Source organism: Microcaecilia unicolor, chromosome 9 (assembly GCF_901765095.1).
Source record: "Microcaecilia unicolor chromosome 9, aMicUni1.1, whole genome shotgun sequence".
Lineage (NCBI taxonomy): Eukaryota > Metazoa > Chordata > Amphibia > Gymnophiona > Siphonopidae > Microcaecilia > Microcaecilia unicolor.
In genome coordinates, this window is record NC_044039.1 from 97,008,831 (window position 1) to 97,031,289 (window position 22,459).

A 22,459-nucleotide genomic window follows, 5' to 3' on the forward strand; every position below is an offset into this window, starting at 1 on the left:
GGAAATTGACAAGAGGTCACTCCATTTACGGATATCTCTGCTATCGGGTTCTTGTATAAAGTCTGTATGGCTTCCCTAAAAAATCCTCCAATACCATACTCCTCCAAGACCCCAAACAGGAAGTCCCATCTCACTCTGTCAAATGCTTTATGTGCATCAAAGCTAATAAGGAGTGAAGAGGTTTTCATGTATTTGACCTGTTCCAACGCCAGTAGTATTTTTCTTAGATTTTTTGCCACTGATCGTTCCATGACAAATCCCACCTGTGGTTCCAAGATCAAGTGTGGAAGGAATCTGGCCAGTCTGTTGGCCAGTATCTTGGCCAACAGCTTAGCTTCAAACGATATCAGAGAAATGGGCCTGTAAGATTCTACCCTGCTGGGGTCTTTCCCTGGTTTCAATAGCACAATTATTTGTGCCAATCGCAGCGAGGTCGGCAACTCTCCTCTAAGGACATGCGAGTTAAGCACCCTAGCCACACAGGGAGTAATATCTTCCACCAAAATTTTATACCACTCTGCCGTGAACCCATCTACTCCTGGCGATTTATACATGGCGCTAGCTCTTATATTCCAACTAACTTCATCCTCCGTGATTTCCTCCTCCAGGACTTCTTGCTGACTCCTCGTAAGCTTTGGCAATTTTTGTCCCTCTAAATATGTCTTTGCCTCTAGCCCCTCCTCTGTAGGTGGTGCGTACAACTGAGAATAAAAGGTTTCAAATACTTTTCCAATCTCAGTATTCTTATGATGACTCACTCCCTGTGTATCCTGTATATGTGATATCCATCGTCTGCCTCCCACTTGATGCACCAGTCTCGCCAATAACTTCCCCTGCTTGTTGGCGTGTTTGTACAACTGGTATTTGTAATATGTCTGAGATTGCTGTGTACGGGTGTGCACTAGATGATTTAATTCTATTTGTGCCATCAGATATGCTTTTTTATGAACAGTGGAATGGGTTTGCCCATAAATTTGCCTCAGCTTGCGTACCCTTGTTTCCAGCCTAAGCATTTCAGCCTCCCTTGCTTTCTTTTTATGGGCAGAGTATGAGATGATATGACCCCTCAATACCGCCTTGGCCGCTTCCCAAAAAAGTATGGGGTACGATTGAAAGCTGTCCCTATTTAGCTCTGCATAATATTTCCATTTATCCTTCATAAAAGAATGGAATTGTACATCATAGTATAGCTTTCTCGGGAATCTCCACCTAAACGGTCTCTCTAGTGTGTCCCCCCACTCTATTGTAACCCAAATCAAAGCATGATCTGACACTTGTGTGGGACCTATCACTGCCTCTGCCAGGTGTGTAGCACTATTCTGTGATGTAAGTATGTAATCGATACGGGACTGCGTCCCATGGGCCCTGGATAGATGCGTATAATCTCGCTCTCCTGGATGTAGCAATCTCCAGGAGTCCACCAAGTCCAGGCTCGATCAGATCCAGGGCACTCCTTTACTATAATTCACTGGTCTTACCCGTGTGGGGCCCGTGCTATCCATCAATGGATCAAAAACCATGTTAAAATCCCCCCCCCCCCCCCCCCCCCCATGATTATTGGGAGTTGACCAAAACTTTGCACTTGCCTAACAAGGTTCTGGTAAAATGCTTTGTCATATTGATTTGGTGCATATACATTAACCAACAGAAGAGGTTTACCCTGTAATGTGATATGTTGAATTATATAGCGCCCTTGCAGGTCTACAATTTTACGGTTTCACACATATTGTAATCCTTTGCGGATCAGTATGGCTACTCCTGCTTTTTTATTTAGGGCTGGATTATCTATCACTTCGTTGACCCACCATTTACATAACTTACTATGTTCCAATGTGTTTAGATGTGTTTCCTGCAATAAGGCTATTTGCGCTTTATATCTGTTCAATGTTTGCAGAATCTTAGATCGTTTAAGTGGGGAGTGTATCCCCCCCACATTCCATGAAATTACCTTTATCATTACGTTTCCTTTAGCCTCTCAGATAATGATACATCATATTGATTATACATTCCTGCAGAAGAGAGGTATCCCAGCTTACCCCTCCTCCCATTAATCTCTTGTAACAGACTATTCCCTCTTTTTATCCGTAGAATTCCCCTCATCCTAGCCTTGTAAGATCCCCTATCCCTCCTTCTCCCCCCCTTCCCTCCCTTGTCCCCCTTATTCCATTCCCTCCTCTGCCCCTTTGAGTTCAAGTTGAACTCCTCACATATAGGCACCCTTCCTCCTTCATTTGAATTACTTTCTGTCTGTTTAACTGGAAACATATTCCTAATCCAACACAACTACACAGTGCACAACCAGCAAACAAAATAAAACAGTCAGCAGAGAACTGTATCGCCAGGCACAGCGCTGCAACCTTACTCAGCAGTATTTATCCGTTTTGCCCTTTGAATGAAGATTGTTCACGTTGCGAAATCTCTCTGCCACTCAGGATAGTTGTTTATATCTTGGTTGCATTAGGTTCAAACTACAACTCTTAATGGCTCATGCCGTGGTCAATAAGTCTCTGTAACTAGTTCCAAGCTCTCTACTGCAAAGCGTCTTTTTGATTCTGACTCCCAATGCTAGGCTGCTCGATATTCTTGCCTAGCTTCGGCTCGTCTCCCGCCAATTCCATGCCACTCTCAGTCTTCAATCTTCTCACTCCTTTGTCCTTGGCAATAAGCTGTTGATAAATTCTTGCGCCTTTGCTAGTTCCTCAAAAGCTTTCTCAGATCCCTCATGGGTCACACGTAATTTGGCGGGGTACACCAGTGCAAATCTGATCTTTCGGGCATGCAATTCAGCACATATAGGTGCATATGCCCTCCTCGCCGCCGCCACCCTTGCCGAATAATCTTGAAAGCAAAGCACAGTGTTCCCCTCATATTGAAGTTTTTGGCCCGATCGCAAAGCTCTCAATATCGCTTGTTTATGTCCATAGTTTAAGATCTTTAGGATCACCGCTCTCGGTCTGCTATTTGTATTTCTTTTCGGCCCTACTCTGTGGGCCCTCTCCACTCTTAAAGGCCCTAGCGCAACGTTTAGCTGTAAGGCCTTCGGGAGCCACCGCTCCAGTATCTCCACCAGTTCAGAATCTCTTAGGTGCTCCGGTAAGCCGATGAGGCGTAAGTTATTACGTCTGGACCGATTTTCCAAATCGTCCAGCTTTTGTTCAAGTTCGGCCACTTTTCTCTCCATCTCCTCCGTAGGCCCCGCCGTTTCTGTTACTTTGTCTTCCACATCGCTAAGTCTCTGCTGCAGGTGATCTAGATCTAAGTTAAAGCCATCCAGCCTTTCGTGGGCTTCTTCCGCTCTATCATATAGAGCTTGCAGCTTTTTATCTAGCGCAGCTTCTACTGCAGCGGTTACCTCCGCTGTTATCTCCGCCGTCCATGCCGAGCACACAGAGGAGCAAGGTTCGTCCGCCATCTTGGTCTCCACACTCTTGTGCTTGTCTTTGTCTTTCCTCGGTATTCTGGAGGTCATTATGGCGATTTTTGCCGGGTAAGTGCTGGTTGTCTCTTCTGTATCTTTTCTCACTGTTCCAGCTGTTTCCTCGGGTCGGATCAAGCCCCTATTGTTCGATTAGTGAGTTAGATTCTCTGGAGGATTGGGGGCTTCGCTTTTCAGCGACTGCTTACTCCCATGGCACCACGTGATCTCGGTAGTTACCTGCTTTAAATGTGCTTGAAGGCAGCTATATTTCTGTCCTCATCTCACTTGCTTAACCTAAATACGGTGTGGCCAGCTGCAGACCAGAAAAGGCAGAAGATGTGGGAAGAGAAGAAAGGGTGCAGAAATGTGTGGGTTCTGTGTGTCCAGGTTAACTTCCCCATTTGTCCTGTCCTAATGAATGGGAGTATGGGCTGTCACTAGCACAGAGAATGACACTGCTACCTAAATCCTCTTCCTGTTACTGGCTTCTTTCTGGTACCATCTATGGGCAATAAATCTCTTCATTTTATACAACTCGCACCACTTCTTCCTTTGTCTCCACAGCAATAACTAATTGCTATCAGGTGTCCATGTCACAATTAACTATGGGTGTCTTTTACTAAGGCATGCTCAAGTTTTTAGTGCGCGTCAAAAACGTGAGTGCGCCTTAGTAAAAGACCTTCTCAATTAGTGGTAATTAAACTTTGTAAAAATGTAAACCTAATTAGCAGTAAAATGGTTTCCAAATATCCAATTTTTAAATATAACCATACAATTTAATTTTTAGCAACCTATTACTTTGTGCTGTTTTGGAAATTCTATTACAAGAGACAATGCGAGTCTTTAAAAACTATATTCAGGTCTTGCATCACAGTTTTAGTATCACTGAATTTCTGATCTCTGTTCTTCACCTTGTTTCTGCTTTTGTATTGAAACATATTAAAAACGAACATTAATTTACCGTTTGGGGCCCTTTCCTCTTGTACCCACTGTTGAAATAGGCAGTGGGTCATTTTTTCTCTCCATATCCACTAAATTGTATATTGTTTTCTGACAGTTCAGCACATCCTCATCAGTCAAACATTCTTTTACAATAACACTGGCTAATGGCACTACCTGTAAAAACAAAGAAAGAACCTTTATAAAGCAGAAAGGTAAAAGCCTGTGTGCTGTGAAACACTTCTCTAAGATCAACATACAAACCAAGGACTGTAGTTTAAATTTTGATTTTTATCTGATCAGGATCAGCACTGTGTGGACGGCTACAAACAATACTTAAAAAACCTACTGGACTTGATCTGTTTCTAATTTGTGCATGCCTTAAGTATGTTTATATTTATATTTATTACAACTTTCTATACCGCCCAAGCTGACTGGAAGATCTGGGCTGTTTACAAATCTAAAAATATAAACTTATAAAGAGTAAAAGTAGTAAAGCTTTTCCTGTTTAGTTCTGTACCTCATATCTAGCTGCTCTATGAGAGTTACATAAAGCCCACATAAAAGGTCTAAAACTGATCTGTATTATCTCTAATTGAATGCAATGGTTTATTGCACATTAAGGTTACGCAGACATAAAATAGCCACACAGCTGAAACTTTAGTCAACTGATACAGTATCCCAAACTATTAATAAGTCATGCCAGTCAGTGGGTTTTTTTTTTTTTTTTAAAGCTGGCCACCACAGGTTGATTTAGTCCTGGATATTAAGCACAGAACCATATGTGGCTCCCAGCGCCGATTATCAGGGTCATTAGTGACCGCTGGAAGTTATCTAGGTACCACTAATATTCAGTGCTGGTAGCCAGATAGCTATCTGGGATGTCAGAACTGCTGTTTATGCAGTCCAATCCACCCAGATAGGTTTCCGGGCGCCGGCACTGAATATTGACGGTGCCTGGGTAACTCCTGGCTTCGCCTTTGTTCTGCCCCTGGACTAACCCAGTACTAACTGGAGAGTGCCGTAGTGGTCTGGGCAGATACTAAGTGGTATTCTGGAATTAACTGCTGCTGAATCTCTGCGATAGATCTGGTCAGTGGGAATTAATTGGGCAGGAGCCACTCCTACCCAGTTAACTCCTGTTGAATATTGACTGGATGGTTGCTGTCTACCATATTTTAGAAACTGGAGTCATGTCCAGTGCTTTACAAGTAAAAATATATATGCTATTCAACTAAACAAAAATGTATTACATTGATTTCTAAGTCACAAAAGAGAGGGTAACAGCATACAACCATAAACAGAAATACAAAAAAGCAAACACTGGGCCTTCAGGAATGAGAAAAATGTTGAACTTTTATTCAAAGACCCGACAAGAGCCATGTTTCGGCGCACAAGTGCCTGCATCAGGGGTCAAAAAAGTCCTATAGGTCTTCTTGTGGATATACAGGACAAAATAAACAATACAGGAAATGTTTCCCAACTTTACAAGTCAATCCGCTAATGCCTCAGAACTCTGCTGTTTTTTTCTACCGGCAGCGTTCTGAGGCATTAGCGGATTGACTTGTGAAGTTGGGAAACATTTCCTGTATTGTTTATTTTATCCTGTATGTCCTCAAGCAGACCTGTAGGACTTTTTTGACCGCTGATGCAGGCACTTGTGCGACAAAACACGGCCCATGTCGGGTCTTTGTTTGAATAAAAGTTCAACATTTTTCTCATTCCTGAAGGCCGAGTGTTTGCTTTTTTTGTGTTTACATTGATTTCTCACATATATGAAATTAAGGTATGGTACAATGGAGTAATATCATAACAAATGTCAAGATAAAAAAAGCCATACAAACTTACAGCTTGCATGTTGAAGATAGTGGTCTGGGAAATAATCATAGGCCAGTAACGAGTATGCTTTTCTAGCTGATCTTTTGCTCGTTCCAGTGGAATCTCCAGACTTCCGTCTATTTTATACTGTGGCTCTGGAAAAGGGGCCAGCCTATTTTCTCTCATAAACTCACCAAAATCCTAATAATAGAAAATAAAAACTTTTTTACTAACAAAGTGACCCAAATTTTTAGGAGTCAATATTCAGCTGGTGGCAATCAATGTTTTGCTGACCGCCACCAGCGTTAAATCCAGAAATTCAATGCTGGGCACCAGCACTGAATTTCCAAGTTTCTGGAGCCAGCTAATGCATAGCTGGTTAAGTGCGATATTCAGCAATTAACCAGCTATGGGTCACCGCATAAAGAAAAGAATGACTTTTTTTATGCTGTTCTATTTATGTAGGTAATCTGGCCAGTTAAGTGCTGAATATCAGCATTTAACCAGCAAACTCCAATTTTTTGTTTGGCACGGGCCAGTTATTTTCAGCAGCACTAACCAATTAAGTGTCACTGAAAATTAGCAATTAGCTCCAAACAAGTGATTTAACTGGCCAGGAGCTGGCTTGTTAAATCGCTTTGAATTTCTCCTTATGTATTATCTAAAGTAGGCAAACAACAAAAGTATATTTTAGATATTTTTGGCTAATGGATGAACTAACTACATTTTTGTGTGGTGCAAAAAAAGGTCTAGTGTAATATGACTTTGCTTGCATTATCATATAAAACAGAAAGATTAGGAATGCAGGTTTTTAAAAAATGCTACTGGGGCCAAGCCTTGCCCTGAATGGCTGAGGCTGGGGATGCTGCAGAAGCAGCTGACACAGGATTTAGGGAGGGGGATAGGGACTCATAGTCATAGTTCATCTTTATTTGACATATCACGCATCAAAAATATCTAAGCAGTTTACAAGTAGTAATAAAAAGAGGGTAGAATTCAGAACAAACATTTTACTGCATTGTAACCTAGGCTCTAATCAGGAACTCAATGTAATTAACATAATAGAGAAACATATAAAATATAACTGAGAGCCATTAAATAAAATATTATGCTACTAAGATAAATTAGGGAGGCAGGATAGCGCCAACCCAAGACAAAGAGACTGAAGACAAATAGTTGCCACAGTGTATAAACAACCAGCTCAGCTTAGTCAGTGGAGAATGCCAGAGTGAAATAATCAGTTTTCAGTGCTGCTTTAAAACGCTGAAATGAGGGTTCCAAGTAGATATACAAAGTAAGGTTATTTGACAAGGTAGGAGTAAGTATGCTGAAACATAGTGAACATGCTGAAATAGAAGGAATTAGAATATATCTATATAGATATCTATATCTATCTATTAGAGAGAGAGAGAGAGAGAGAGAGAGAGAGAGAACACATTATTGATTGTATTTTATGCTTACTTTGGTCATTTTATTATTGTTTCACTATTATTAAAGTTATATTGTGCCAACCGATACCTGCTGTACACTGTCTTGGGTGAATATTTTCATAAAGGCGGTTAATAAATCCCAAGTAATAAACAATAAATAACTAAGGAGACCTATATGGGGTGGCATGAGACCCACATAGAGCGAGAAGGTGACCTAGATAAAATGAACAGGGGGACAGGTAGTCATATCAAATGGGCAGAGATATAGGGAGAAAGACTCAAAGGGGTGGTAAGGGAACAGAGTGAGGGAGATCTACTTGGAGGGGACGGGAGGCAGGAAAAGGGAGACTGGATAGTATGGAATTGTGGGAGGGGGGTGGGAGAAGGAGAAGAAGGAGAAAGAGGTGACTCATGATGTGGGCATGAAACAAGAGAGAGGAAAGGTACTGGGATTAGTTGAGAGGTTGAGAAAGTAGATGATGGCTGAAAATGGAGTGAGTACTGAGGATAGAACCAGGATACTAAGGAGTGGGTGAGAGACAGGAGGTTATGGGAGACTAGAGAAGGAGTGACTGGAGAATAGAAGAACTGGGGAGGAGAAGGCAGTATAAAGTTGGAGAGAGGGTGCAAGAATGAAGGCTTGCCTAGGGTATCCCTGCACTTATCTTGGTGACACCTAGTAGCCAGACTGAGAACCTATGATTGAAGCCTACACAACCTAATCAAGGACTTCTGCTAAAATACTGTCTGGGATTGTGTGAGGGGGAGGGGGAGTGGTAGTTGTGGCTGAAGGCTCATGGTGTCAGATCCCATCCCTGATACCAAATGGACCAGAAGCTCACATGAGTAGGTGAGAAAAAAAAATGCACAGGTGTAAAGTTCAAGGACAGAGTCAAATATCCCGTTATTTAGCAGCATAGACATATAGCACAGGCTGAACAACTCCACATATTTGGTCATTTACACTGAGCTCATAGTATTAATTTTTCTTTTAAAGTTCTCTTATTTAGTCATTCCCACTATGACAAATCTGAGTAAGTCATGGCACTGCTATACTACTTCTTATCAGAACCCCTACTGGCAAATATATTTAGGACCCTGTTTATTAAGGCGCACTAGCTTTTTTAGCGTGCGCTAACACTACAGACACCCATATATTCCTATGGGTGTCTCTAGTGTTAGCGCGGCTTAGTGAAGAAGGCCCTTAAAATACAGTATAAACAGAACAATGGGCACAGGAAAAGAAATATTCTATAACAGGGCCACAGAGTTGCTTTGATGCCTGCGCTACATGGAAGGAGGTTATAAATGGTGGAAAATTCCCAGCAAACTGCAAATTAAAAGCTCATAGCATTACAGTCCCAGTAGGCTCCAGTTCAAACTGAACTGTAAGTCAAAAGATGAGAAAGCAGTTGCTGGGCTAAAATGTTAAAAAAAGAACCATTACGAACAGATGTTATGTTCATAATAAAAGAACACAAAACAAAAGAACAGAGAAGAGACAGAACTGATGATGACAAAACAGATCAAGAGAACAAAGAAGCAGGTAAGTTAATAGTTTAACAAAATCTACACAGTACTATTATTTTAATATTGCTCAGTCAATCAAGACCAAATCAGTGATTACTGATTTATGGGGTAATTCTAAAAGGCATTACCGCAGGTAAAGTGTTTTATGTGCAAAAATAAGCTTTTCTAAAATTTTCCTCCTGATATACACATAGACTTACACACGTACTGGCGCTATGCATACAAGGTTGCCTGAACTGAACAAGGAGGTTTAATGACATGAGATGGCATGACGTCAAAAAGTTGAAGTCAGTGTCCCCAGCAGCCACCATCTTGGTACTTCCAAAACAAACTATCAGCTGCTACAAGGGAAAAGGGTTTGTAGGGACTGTAGTAGTTCCTTCGGGGTTCTTGTGGGAGTGTACTGAGCCTCTCGGTGACCACCTACCTCACATTCTCATATACCAAGCACCCCTCCTCACACACATTCAGGTCCCAGGAGACTGCCGCCGCTCCAGTCATCGTTCCACCCAGGCCGGCCTCCAGGGACAGAGCTAGACTAGGATCTGGCACCTCTCAACCAGACTTCACCATCCCCATGGCTTCTCCTCACTGGGAGAGAAACCACTGCCCTCTGTCAGTAACAGCGCGGCCTTGTATGTGCAGGGTCCCCGCTGTAGAGAAGTGAAACGAGGTTGTGGGTTCCTCCTGACTGATAGAGCAATTTTTTACTCTTTAAAAAGTACAAATACTGCAGGACACTTAATGAAGGTATATGAAAACACTTTAAAAACCAATAGGAGGAAATATTTTTTCACTCAAACTCTTTGTCGGAGGATACAGTAAGAGCAATTAGTGTAACTGGGTTTAAAAGAAGGTTTGGACAAGTTCCTGGAGAAAAAGTCCATAGTCTGCTATTGAGACAGACATGGGGAAGCCACTGCTTGCCCTGGGATTGGTAGCATGGAATGTTGCTACTATTTGGGTTTCTGCCAGGTACTTGTGGCCTGAATTGGCCACTGCTGGAAACAGGATACTGGGCTAGATGGACCATTGATCTGACCCAGTATAGTTATTCTTATGTTTCCCTCCTTCTCCCTCTTCACACACACATTCAGACATCGGTCTCCACTACCCCCCCCCCCCCCCTTCCCTCACTCTGAGGCTTCCCACCCAAGGAGGTTTAATATCTTTATTGTCCTCATAATCAAAAATAAAGGCATATAGCGCAGAACTTAAATCTACAATAAAGCATTACAAATAACAAAGCAATCTCTTGAGCTATGTTAATAACATTTTGAATATAAGCCTCCTCCCCTTCACAGACCCCTCAAAAACTTCCCAATCCCCCAACTCCCCTCCTAACAGAGAGGATGCAAAAACAATATAACCCTCACAAGTTTGCTATTGTTTTCAACAGCGTTTGCTATTGTTTTGGCTTAACCAATATGGTGGCAAGCTCTGCCCACTGGCTTCAGCCCAGATAATGGGCCAGATAGGCTCATGCTGTGTCCTGTCATTACACCTCCATGGAACTGAGTGTAGGCAATTCCTTGGGGAGGAAGACTAGTGTAAGGTTAGCATGTGTGTGTTCACTATATGCAAATGCACATCAAAATAAGGTGGGAAATGTTTGCTTGTTAAACTGCAAATATAAATTTCTGTGGAATAATCTTCAAAAGGGAAAGTATGCATATCTTTCTTCCCTTTAATTGATGTAACTTATAGTATACACATATTTCATAGACAAGTTAGGCAGCCTCCAATAAAATTATCCTCTTCTTAAACTAAATAATAGTATATATTTTATAGCATTTCAAATGTATCTTTACTATCACTATGCAATAAAAACAGTCAAAAGGAATAGAAACAATAATTCAAGGAGCTGGGAATCTTACTGTAATTCTATAATCTGTGACTCTGCCTCCGCATCCTTCACTGATGGATGGGGGATCTTCTAAAATGGAACGGGAGGTGCTTAAGACATGTAAGAAAATCTCTCCTCCATGACTACTAAGCATGTGGCTAATGACTTTAGAGCCAGACTTGCGAGGCTGCTCCAACAAAACAGAACGACCTGTATAAATTGAGATGCATTCTTTTAGTGGTTTAAAGTATCTGATTTTATACACAAAAATACAGAAAAAAAGATGTGTGTGTGCGTGTGTGTGATGGGAAAGAATATAATCTTTATTTTACCATGTTATTATGGTTTGCTCTTGGTATTCAGACAAACTACTAAATTGTTGTGAGTACTAAAAGAATTTTTCAATTAAAATTTTCTTTTACATATTATTTACTTGTAACAGTAAAGTGTGAAATGCATTATATATTAAAAGTAAGAAGTAAACATTAAATATTTCAAACCAATATGTAAGTTACCATTTAGAAGAAAGTTTGTGAGACAGGAAGATGGTCTGCTATTTACATCTACTGGGGAGATTCTGTATGCTCCTGTGCAGTAATGAAGTTCTGAAAGGAAATAAAATGTGTGTGAACATGGATAACTTTGTTGCGGAGACACAGGAAAACCACCACAAACTATAGACTAAGGGTTGATATTTAAAATAACTTATCTAGGTAGAAGCGCCTGCTAACTGGATAAGTCCCTCTGATACAGACATTTAGTGGCACTATCTGGATAATGCCACTGAATCTCTTTACACACTGCTGCAGCATTATCTGGAAAGTATCAAGGCAGAAACCAATTTTCAGTGCAGCTACCCAGACAGCAACATTGTGACATTGTATTATTAGGCTTAAATGATGTACAACTAAAGAAATTTCAAGCAATGAAAAATGCAGAATTGGTTAATTATGGGGGAGCAAAAGGTTTGATCATGTGACCCCATTTTTAATTCAACTAAACTGGTTAGCCTTAAAAGCCAGAACTGAATTTAAAACTTTATCATTTGTATTTAAAATATTATGTGGCCCGAGTCCCAATTATCTTAAGCATTTTGTCTTGTATCTTCCTAATAGACAACTTTGAACAAGCCAAGAACGTAGGCTGATTAAACCTTCCAAAAGCATTTGTCAGCTAATTACAACTGGCAATAGGAAACTAATATGTAAAGGTGCAGAATTGTGGAAATGCCTCCCTTTAACAGTAAGGGAAACTATTATCTCACTTTTCACTGTCTCCTAAAAACTTGACATGACTTTTCTAGAAATATTTGGGTTGAGTTAATTATCTGTTCATTTACTGGGCATAATTTTAATATATTTTGTTTAATCATATTTAGCATTATAATGTACAGAAAGTATGAAATATTATTCAGAATATAAATGTTTTATTATAATTATGGCCTAGAAGTATATTTTATGTTTGTGTCACTGATTGGATTTTATAAATGATCAATCTTTGTAATCCCCCTGGAACTCTTGTGGGTAAGGTGGAATATAAATGTACATAATTAAATTAAATATCACCACTATTCAGATACTGCTGGCACTTCACTGCTCTTTCCACATATTAAGCATCAGCCACTATCCCGATACTGCTGCTGAATATCTGGATTTCTCTGCCCTTTACTTAAATGTATGTCTATGTGAATGTAGACATTCTTTAAGTTCATGGAGAATAGACAAATCACCTTTCTACAGAAATAGGATCGAAGTGCCTAGGGAAACCATGCCAAATTCTTCCTTTACCAGAAATTTGATTAAAGCCATTTAGTCTGCAATGGGATGCAGTTATCCTGTTTTATTTGGGAACAGCAAATACCTGTAATAAAACCTGCCCTCCTTCCTCTGGTACAATGACTTCAGCCAAATTGACCTCTAAGAGAGAAGAAAGAGCTGATGCTGAGAATTTAAGCATGAAGCTCTTGATGAATCAACTAACTGGATTTCCAACAGAAGATGTTTGCATCAGCTCTGTACCAGGCTGATGAACCCAAGTGTCTGAAATTATACTGGACTATCAGTTTATGTAAACTCTTTAGCTTTCTCCTGAAAGGAAGGTACTTCTGAATGGACACGTAATACAGGCTGTTTCTCTGGATCCATTCAAAACCATGTCATAGATATTGACTGGGGAGCTAGCCATAGTTTTGGAGCTTTCTTCCGTCTAGGGTGAAAGAGAGGTCTTTGTTGTTGATAAAAGGAATGAGAGGGTGGAGGATAATGCCTCTTTAGAGGACAGAAGTATTTCCTCATCGTTCAGCTTAAGTACTTCCTATATGATGAGGAGAGCAGGCCAGAAGCAGCTGTAGGGAGGGTCTGAAGTATTGAACAGTGGTTCTTAATCTGATCCACAGCTTCCTTCACGTTATCTCCAAGGCGATTATCTTAAGACATAAGGATCGCCACACAGGGACAGACCAAAGGTCCATCTAGCCCAGCACCCTGTCTCCGACAGTGGCCCATCCAGGTCACAATCACCCGACAAGATCCACGGAGCAAAGCATTTTGTACTGCTTGTCCCAGGAATAGTGGATTTTTTCCCTACGTCCATTTAATAACATTCTATGGCCTTTTTCTTCAGGAAGATGTCCAAACCTTTCTTAAACTCTGCTAAGCTAACCGCCTTAACCACATTCTCTTGCAATGAATTCCAGAGTCGAATTATGAGCTGAGTAAAGAAAAATTTTCTCTTGTTTGTTTTAAACTTACTGCACTCCAGCTTCATCGCATGCCCCCTTGTCCTAGTATTTTTGGAACGCGTAAACAGACGCTCCACATCTATCTGTTCCACTCCACTCATTATTTTATATACCTCAATCATATCACCCCTCAGCTGCCTTCTCTTCAAGCTGAAGAGCCCCAGCTGCTTTAGCCTTTCCTCATAGGAAAGTCATCCTATTCCCCTTAATCATCTTTGTCGCCCTTCTCTGCACCTTTTCTAATTCCACTTATTTTGGTTAAGCCTTCCTCCCAAGAAGGTCAAGGGAGCAATCACACCTTTCACCAAGGACTGGGTTGTCCCTTTTGTCAGACCTTCCAGAAAGCAGATTTGATTACTATTGACTTGTGTGATAGTTGCTGCCTCTCAACTTCGGGAGCCTTTTGGGAGAAATATTTTCATCTTTCTTAAGGATGTCATGAACAGGTACTGTCATGTCTTCCTTAGGTGGGCTGATATATGTGCCCTACCTCCTTCTGTAACTCAATAAAAAATGGGCTCAGAGTCCAGAAAACACCCAGGATAAGGTATCTATTATGCAAAACAGTCCAACAGCAAGTACAATATTCTAGCACTTGAAATCCACACCCAAAACCAAACATAATAAAAACAGGAGTGATGTCCCAAGATAGAAATACATTCATGTTAGCCCTATTTTAGTTATTTTTATAGATTTGTTAGTTCTGAGGGTATTACTTCTATATTTATTGTATTTGGGGGGGGGGGGGGGGGATTTCATAATAGAATGGACAATGCTATATATCTGACCAAGTCTGTGAATGAAAGGTTCTATGGTGTTGACTTTGTCCTTTCCTACAGAGGAGAGGGGCTGTGAGGTGGTACACCTAATCATAAAAGTCCCCAGATCCAAAAGTATACTCCAAAATTGCACAAACTTTAATCATTCTGTGGGAAACGTCCGAGTATGTTCCTGTAAAGATGCTGATACTGAATCAGAAGACTGGTCCTGGCAGTTAGAAGACTGGCACATCTGCACCGATGCCACGATGGGAGAGTAGCCCTTGTGGCACTGAGGCTTTCCGGTTATTGGAGGTGCCGATGACATTGGGCTCCTGGCATCATGCTTCGAAGGGGACCAATATTGATGCTTCTTCACTTTCGTTTGATGTATGACACTGAGGTCCTTTGGTGCCCTTTGCTGCTCAGAAAAACAATGACGAATCCTGGCACGTCCTCAATGTCAAGTTCGATGAAGATATGATTGGCAGGGGCCCTACTAGTGCCAAATATTGTGGCAGATGGAGACCTCCTCAATGCTGGTGTTCCCCCAATATCTTATGCAGCTCCTACAGCCATGGGGACCAATGCCTCAGATGCTGATGTCAATGGATCAGTCTTAGAAGCGCCAAAAAGTATCTTGTGCAGGGCCTCTCTAATTTTTGGAGTTTGTATTTGAATTTTTAAACAGAGAGCACAATTAGAGGCAGTATGGTCAGGGCCTAGGCACGACAGACACCAGCTATGGGGATCAGCCTCAAAAATGACTTTGTTATACCTACAGCACTGCTTGAAACCACTGGGAGTTTGTGACATGCAGGGAAAAATAGCGATTGTGAAATCAAACAGCTTAATTGTCCCAGATGAGAAAATCTCTTCATTAAAAAACAGAAAAATACCCTGGCCAATGCTCAGGCCTAAGCAGACCTCAGGAGCTGCAAAAAAACAAAAAAAAAAACAAAAACAAAACAACACAAAAAACAAGAAAACGTAAGCTTGTTGAAATCTCTAAAACAAATTAATGGCAAAACCAGAATTATTTAAAAAAACGTAGAAGACTGCTGGTCCCACGTGCTCACACTGGATGGGAAGGCACTTGTGCGTGTGCAGTAGGATTCTACCAAAGGCTTCTTAAAACGTACAGAACACTGGTTAGGGTCTGCACAGGGATCCGTCAGATGATGTCACCCATATGTAAGAAACAATGTCCTATTTATCCTTGGATAAATATTTTTCATTCAACAAATAGTTAAGCTCTGGAACTTTTTGCCAGAGGATCTGGTAACAGTGATTAGTGTATCTGGGTTTAAACAAGGTTTGGACAAGTTCCTGGAGGAAAAGTCCATAATCTGCTATTATGATAGACATGGGAAATGCCATAACTTATCCTTAGGATGGGTAACATGGAATTTTGCTACTTCTTGGGATACTGCCAGGTACCTCTGATCTGGATTGGAAGCAGGGTACTCAGCACACCCAGTATGGCTATTCTTATCTTTCTGTCCAATTTTTTCTTAGAACACTGCTGGGGGTAAGGGATGTGAGGTGGCACACCGCTGGTCATCTCACTTAAGATGTTATCAGTCACTGGAACCTGGACTTAAAGTCTGGTGCAATCTGCGCCAAAGGAGGATGTGGGTCAGATGTCAACATGAAAGAACAACACCCCCTTGATGCTGAAGCATCAGCTGTATCTGGTGTAGTTTCAGAAGTTGATGTCACCAATGCATATTTTCCTTTCAATAAACAGCCTCTCCATTCACTCCTGATAGGCCCAGAGACTATAAGCCCTCATCTTTTGGCAAGCTGCACAGCTTAGGGTACTGTGGCTGGGCCTTAGCCAAGACAAATACAAGTCATGTTGGTATCTGACACAGTCCTACTATGCCAAGCACACATCTCAAAATCATCAGGTTTCTTCTGCCTGACAATACAAAACGAAACAGCTTGATGGTTAAAATACTGACCACTGCTGGTCAATGGTGCCAGTTCAGGACACAGTCTTGAGGGGGGAAAAACAGAACTTAGAAACCTAATGAAAACCCCAACTCAGGGTTTCCTAAGGGACAGAAGAGCAGGAACTGAGGTAGTCCCATCTAGATTGCTAATCCTGATTCAGACACAACTCGATTACTCACGAGCATGGAAAACCATACATGACTTACTCAGAAACACTGATATGAGATCTACTGCACATGTTCAGCAGAGTATTCTCAAAAACTCTTAGTTTTGTAAACACTGCTCCAATCTCTGGATCCAATGTTTGACGTTAGCTAGGACAGCTATTCCACTGTCCTTGGAGGAAAAAAAAGGATCATGGATATTTAGAAAACTGAACATGTTGGTCTAAACAATTCTATAATAATCTCACCATATAATACAATTAAGGCACAGGAACCAGTCTAAAAATTGAGCCATTTAAAAAGCACAAAAGCTACAAAGCCATTTACGAATAATAATGTGCAAATATTTGCTGCTTTGGATCTTATACATTCACAGTCATACTTTCATACTTCAAATAACTGAATGATATGGACTAGTTTCTACAAATGGTGCCGAGAAATCGGCGCTGAAAAATTTAAGCGCTGAGCACTATTCTATAAAGGACCCACACCCTTTATAGAATAGCAGCAAAGCGCATAAATGGTGCCTAACGTAAGGAACCGGCAAATATGCCTGCTAAAAGCAGGTATCAATGCACAATGCATGTAAATTCTGGGAACGCCCTTGAAATGCCCCCAGTCATGCTCTCTTGAATTTACGTACTATAGGATTTCTGTACACATTGTTATAGAATATGATGTGCACATAAATCCCAATTAAGACCAATAATTGGTTAGCAGACAATTATTGGCACTGATTGGCTCATTAATCAATTAATTTGCACACACAAATTTAGTCGTCATATATAGAATCGGGGGGCATGCTTTCATATGCTTTACCTACACACATTACAAATATGACAAGCAAGGGTATGGTCATGCATGAGTATCAATTATTCTTATTATTTAATTGTAATTCATATGAAATCATCTTAATTGAAAAACTAATTTTGTGGATTAATTTAGAGGAAATTTTGTAATAGGGTTGCCTAACTTATGCATTAAATACATATATAACATATCAATTTTCAAAGGAAAACTATTTGTATAGTTTTCCCTTTAAAATTACCCAATACAGATTTGCACCTTTTAAGTGTGCCCAAATTTCCTGCATATTTTATAAAGTATGTATGTAAATGAGGATGCTTTCTCTCAGGTCAGATAAACCTATGTGAATACAGGCTGTATGTGTACAAGTTTATGTACATATCAGGAGGCCAATTTTATAAAAGCCTATTTCTGCATGCAGAAACACTTGTAGCAATAGAAATGCTTTTAAAAAGAAACCTTAAGTGATTTTGTGAGAGATTACCAGATATTTAAATCATACAAATACAAAAAGACAGTTATTAAATCAGGCAAGGTGATATTAAAAATCTGATTTCAAAGCACTTTTAAAATACTTTTTTGTACTCTTGGGATAATTAAAATGTTTGCAGTTTAACATACAACAACTTATGAGAAAAAGGTCTATCTAAAAAGCATTACTCAATCAGAAAACTTTCTGCATTATCATATTATTGATTAGCTTAAATGACGAATATAAAAGCCTACCATCTCCTTAATATACTCTATTATTCACTGAAGTTTCCATAGTTAGATCAGTTATCTGACTTCTATAATTAATTTATCAAAAACAACTTAGCTACAAGCAAAACTGTTGTAAGTGGTGTTCTCCGTGGACCACAGAATAACCAGTCACACACATGGGTGACGTCATCAGATCAGACTGTGCCAATATGGAGTGTTTCTTCCAGAACAGAAGGTCTTGCGGTTGATTACTCTGCTGTCTATGAACTCGGGAGGTTACAACTCATCTGCAATTCTCTTGGTTGGCGCTTAGGGTTTGGCCATTATGTACTCCTCTAACCAGCAGGGCAGACAGTAGACAGGCTGCAGTGTGCTGACATACTTATCTCCCAGATATCGCAATTATGGACTCTTGAAGACACCATGAATAAATGGGACTTGGGCTTTTTCTACCAGCAAGCCAAGTATTGAGGAGGTCGCAGTTTATTTGTATACTTCTCACAGCTGTCCTAACTGTGGATTTCTGAACAACAAATCCCACTAGGAACTGAGCTTCTGGCACTCCGTGGACTATCAGGTCAGCAGTATTTTCTTGGGTTCCTTATTAGGTGAGGGTCTTCTTACCACAGTCTGCATAGTGAAAGATTCTAACAGAATGCCACGCCAATGTAGAGATGAATAACAATCCAGTTTGTTTTACTTTCTCAACAGCAGGTGTACTGGTACTGTACAGCACCCTCTTTTATAAGCAGGGTTGTTGCAGTTTGAGCCCTGGGAATTAGGGCTGCTGTAGTTTAAGTTTGCTATATAATTTTTCAGTGTCTCTCTAAACAGTTTTATGTTATTTCACAAAGGTGCTCACTTTCAAAGAACATGGACATCTCAAAATGGCAAAAAAAATGTCCATCTGACCAAAATCTCAAAACTGCAATTTTGGAACGGCAGAATTTGGATGTCCTACAGTTCATCCAAATAGCAAAGGGGGCATGTTATGGACATGTTCTGGGTGGGACTAGAGAGGGCCCAAAATAAGGACGTCCAACAGCGATAACTGAATGGAAGAAACGTCCAAGTCAAAAAAGGAAGTCATTTTTATTTAGATTTGTTTCAATCACAGAGCACAATAATTCCATGTTTTGATTATTGTAACGCTTTGTTGTTAGGTCTGCCGAAGAGATTGAGGTCTCTTCAATTGGCACAGAACTCTGTAGCTCGAGTTTTGTGCAGATTGAACAGATTTGATTATATTTTTCCTGTGTTGATGCAGTTGAATTGGTTGCCTGTTGAATTTAGAATTCAGTATAAAATTTTATTATTGGTTTTTAAAGTTTTGATTAATGCTATTTCTCCAGTTATCGTGGCATCCTCATTGACTGCTCTTTTGTATGATGTGCCATCTTTCTGTGTAGTTAGACTTGAAGATTTAAGATCTAAAATTTTTTATATAGCTGCACCTACGACTTCGAATGAACTGGCTTATCAAGTTCACTCTTTGTAATCTATAGTTCAATTTAAGTCAATGTTAAAGGCAGTTTTGTTTCAGCAGGCCAGTAAACTGAATGGTGTTTAGTAAGTGGATCAGACATATTTATCACAGATGAACTATTATGAAGAGATGTTATGTTATAATAATTGATTATATATGTTTATGAGTGTTGTATTATATGTTGATTTTCTTATGTGTGTGAATTTTGGTATCTGCATAGGGTTTATGAGATATGCAGGCTATAAAAATTTTTACAATAAACAATTTTACAATAAAAATTCAGGGTACAAAAAGGTGCTCTGATTGAGCAGCTGACCACTGGAAGGATTAAGGCATGACCCCTCATCAATCCCCCGTGGTAACTGTCCCCCTCCTTCTCTCTCCCCTAAAAGTGAAACTGGAAAGGAATGCCAGGCTCTATGACAGCTTCTGGTATTATGGGCATTCTGAGCAAAGAAGAAAGAAGGTCTGAGTAGTAGCCCAGTGGTTGGTGCAGTGGACTGTAAACCAGGAGACCCAGGTTCAAATCACACTTCAGTTCTCTTTTTTTCCCTTTAAATTGTGAATCCTCCAGAAACATGTATCTACTGTACCTAAATATTTATGACACCAGAAGGCCTGAAGGCTATTGAGGTGATATACAGTCAGGTACAACAGAAATTTCCATGCTCCTGGAGGGCTCAGCATTTAAATTAAAAGAGATGTAGTGGGATATGAACCTGGGTGTTTAGATCAGCGATACATAAATTTTACCACATACTGGTACTATTTAGTATTTTTGTTTCATGATGGCCTATGAGGCACAGTTACTGGTGCCAAGTGATATTCTATAAACAGCGCCTAATTTTGAGTATCATTTATAGAATAGCGCTTAGCGAGTTTTTTTAGTTGCCACTGATTTTTCGGCACCATTTATAGAATTCAGTCTTAAAAGTTTACTAAGGCTTCTATTTTAAAAGCATCTCCTTGTACAAATAGTGGCATTAATATATGTAGATTGCACACACGTATAAAACGGTATTTTAGAAAGTTGCTATTTACACATGGAGATCATTAGGATGCAGAGAATTCAAGGAACTGCGGCCTGGGTGCAGTTTTAGCATGTCTTGGCAAAACTTTGCAAATATATTCCCTATTTAAGATGGGGGATACATGTCTACGTTAAAAACTTCCCCATCAGATTTTGTACCATCTCAGCGGTACACACAAAAGTTTTAAAAGTGCTTGTTTCACCCAGGGCATTATATGAAGGATTAAAGGAGTAATTCTCTTTAATCCTGATAATTTCCTTCTCCCCCCCCCCCCCCCCCCCAAAAAAAAAAAAATAATTGTGGCCTTGCTACTCAATTGGTGGTACTTAGACATATAGATTTGTAAACGGGACCAGCAGTTACGCATGGAAATGGTAATTTTGTAACTTCCCCATGTACATGCAGAAAATGCTGAACTGATGCCACTCTTTTTGTGCACATGTAAATCTGTTCAATGTCTGCTCCCCTTTTAAGTTCTGATGAATACACATGCACTCTTACACTTCCTTATGTATTTTATAGGCAGCTTTATGCTCATTAAAGCCTTTTGTAAAATATCACTGGAACTGAGCATGTCTCAATTCCAATCTCAACGTCTACTTGAAATGGGTCTTTACATCTTATATCACTTTTCAAACAAAACAGATATACCTACCTACACTATTAGTCCTTGGTGTACACCATTTTAGCGTCACAGTTTCTTTCACTGTTGCATCTCTGTTATTGCCAACATGAGCATCACCTGCTGCAAAAATGTAAAAAAGGGTTATGGAAACAAACACTTAGCAAACAAACCTCACATAGCATTTTAACTAGGTGATTAAAGTACATCTTTACAACTGCTAACTTATCTGGATATTTTTTTTTTTGTTAAAATGCATGCAGGCAATTGAAAATGCAAATGTATGTGCATAGAGCCAAACCTATCCTTAGAAACTCTTCCCCCCACAGCTGGTAAAATTACATGAAATGTAACTATAAGGGTAATTTTACAAGGTGCTGCACACTTTAAGCTTGAAAATAGACACCTTCCTCAAATCTCTCATCAATCCAAGATATCATTTCTTCTGTTCCGGCAGTTGCGCACTGTATGCTACCTTTTTGATTGCAACCATTTTCATGCCCTTATCCTTTCATACTTTATTTTTTTTTTTCACTTTAAATATTTTTATTAAAGAAGCAAAATAAACTTGCACAACAGTACATATACAGCAACATCACCGCAGATAATATAATAGAGTAACATATGATACAACAAATATGCACCTAGCAACATCTTCATCACCCCTATTACAGTGGCGTAGCCAGAAGGCAATTTTTGGGTGGGCCAACAGGTCAGATGGGTGGGCACCAGGGTTGCCAACTTTTTGAAATTGAAAAACTTGCCACCTGATGCCCCACCCCATGCTCCACCTCTACCCCACTCCCAATAACTTCAATGAGGGTAGCAGTGCAGGCTTCAGTGACTGCAGGCCACATTGAGGGCTGGGGGAAGTACAAGAGATTGCACTCTTCAGCCTCCGTTGAGCCTCGGTCCCCTAACACACATACTTAGCCTGTATAGCAAAACCAAACACTTTTCAACACATGTTTCTAGTTACACGCTATAGAAACAATCCCAGAATGTATAGTCTAGTATTAAAGGCAAATAAATTCTGCATCCACAGAACCCCCTGACACCCCCCTCCCAATGGGTACAGAGCAGAATTAGGACATTTCCCCATAAAACACCATAATCTCAACAGCCGCCACATATAGTAAATAAAACAATCTTTAAAACAAAATGTCACTCATCCCCTTGACCTGTCATCTCTCTCCCTTCCCTCTAATC

The 22,459-nt window shown here is 40.2% G+C and overlaps 1 protein-coding gene across 5 annotated transcripts in view; it reads right to left on the reverse strand.

Moving 5' to 3' along the window:
- The window catches only part of INTS13 (integrator complex subunit 13), a 165,743-nt gene that overhangs the window by 32,264 nt on the left and 111,020 nt on the right, over window positions 1-22,459 (reverse strand). For 3 of the 5 annotated variants that reach the window (XM_030214878.1, XM_030214879.1, XM_030214881.1), the window contains 5 exons: window positions 21,284-21,373; window positions 11,497-11,586; window positions 11,013-11,191; window positions 6,206-6,376; window positions 4,380-4,534 (listed from right to left, as the gene is read on the reverse strand). In XM_030214878.1, the coding sequence (XP_030070738.1) occupies window positions 4,380-4,534; window positions 6,206-6,376; window positions 11,013-11,191; window positions 11,497-11,586; window positions 21,284-21,373 (685 nt within the window). The remainder of the gene's footprint in view (window positions 1-4,379; window positions 4,535-6,205; window positions 6,377-11,012; window positions 11,192-11,496; window positions 11,587-21,283; window positions 21,374-22,459) is intronic. The other 2 variants (XM_030214882.1, XM_030214880.1) reach the window with 1 other exon arrangement.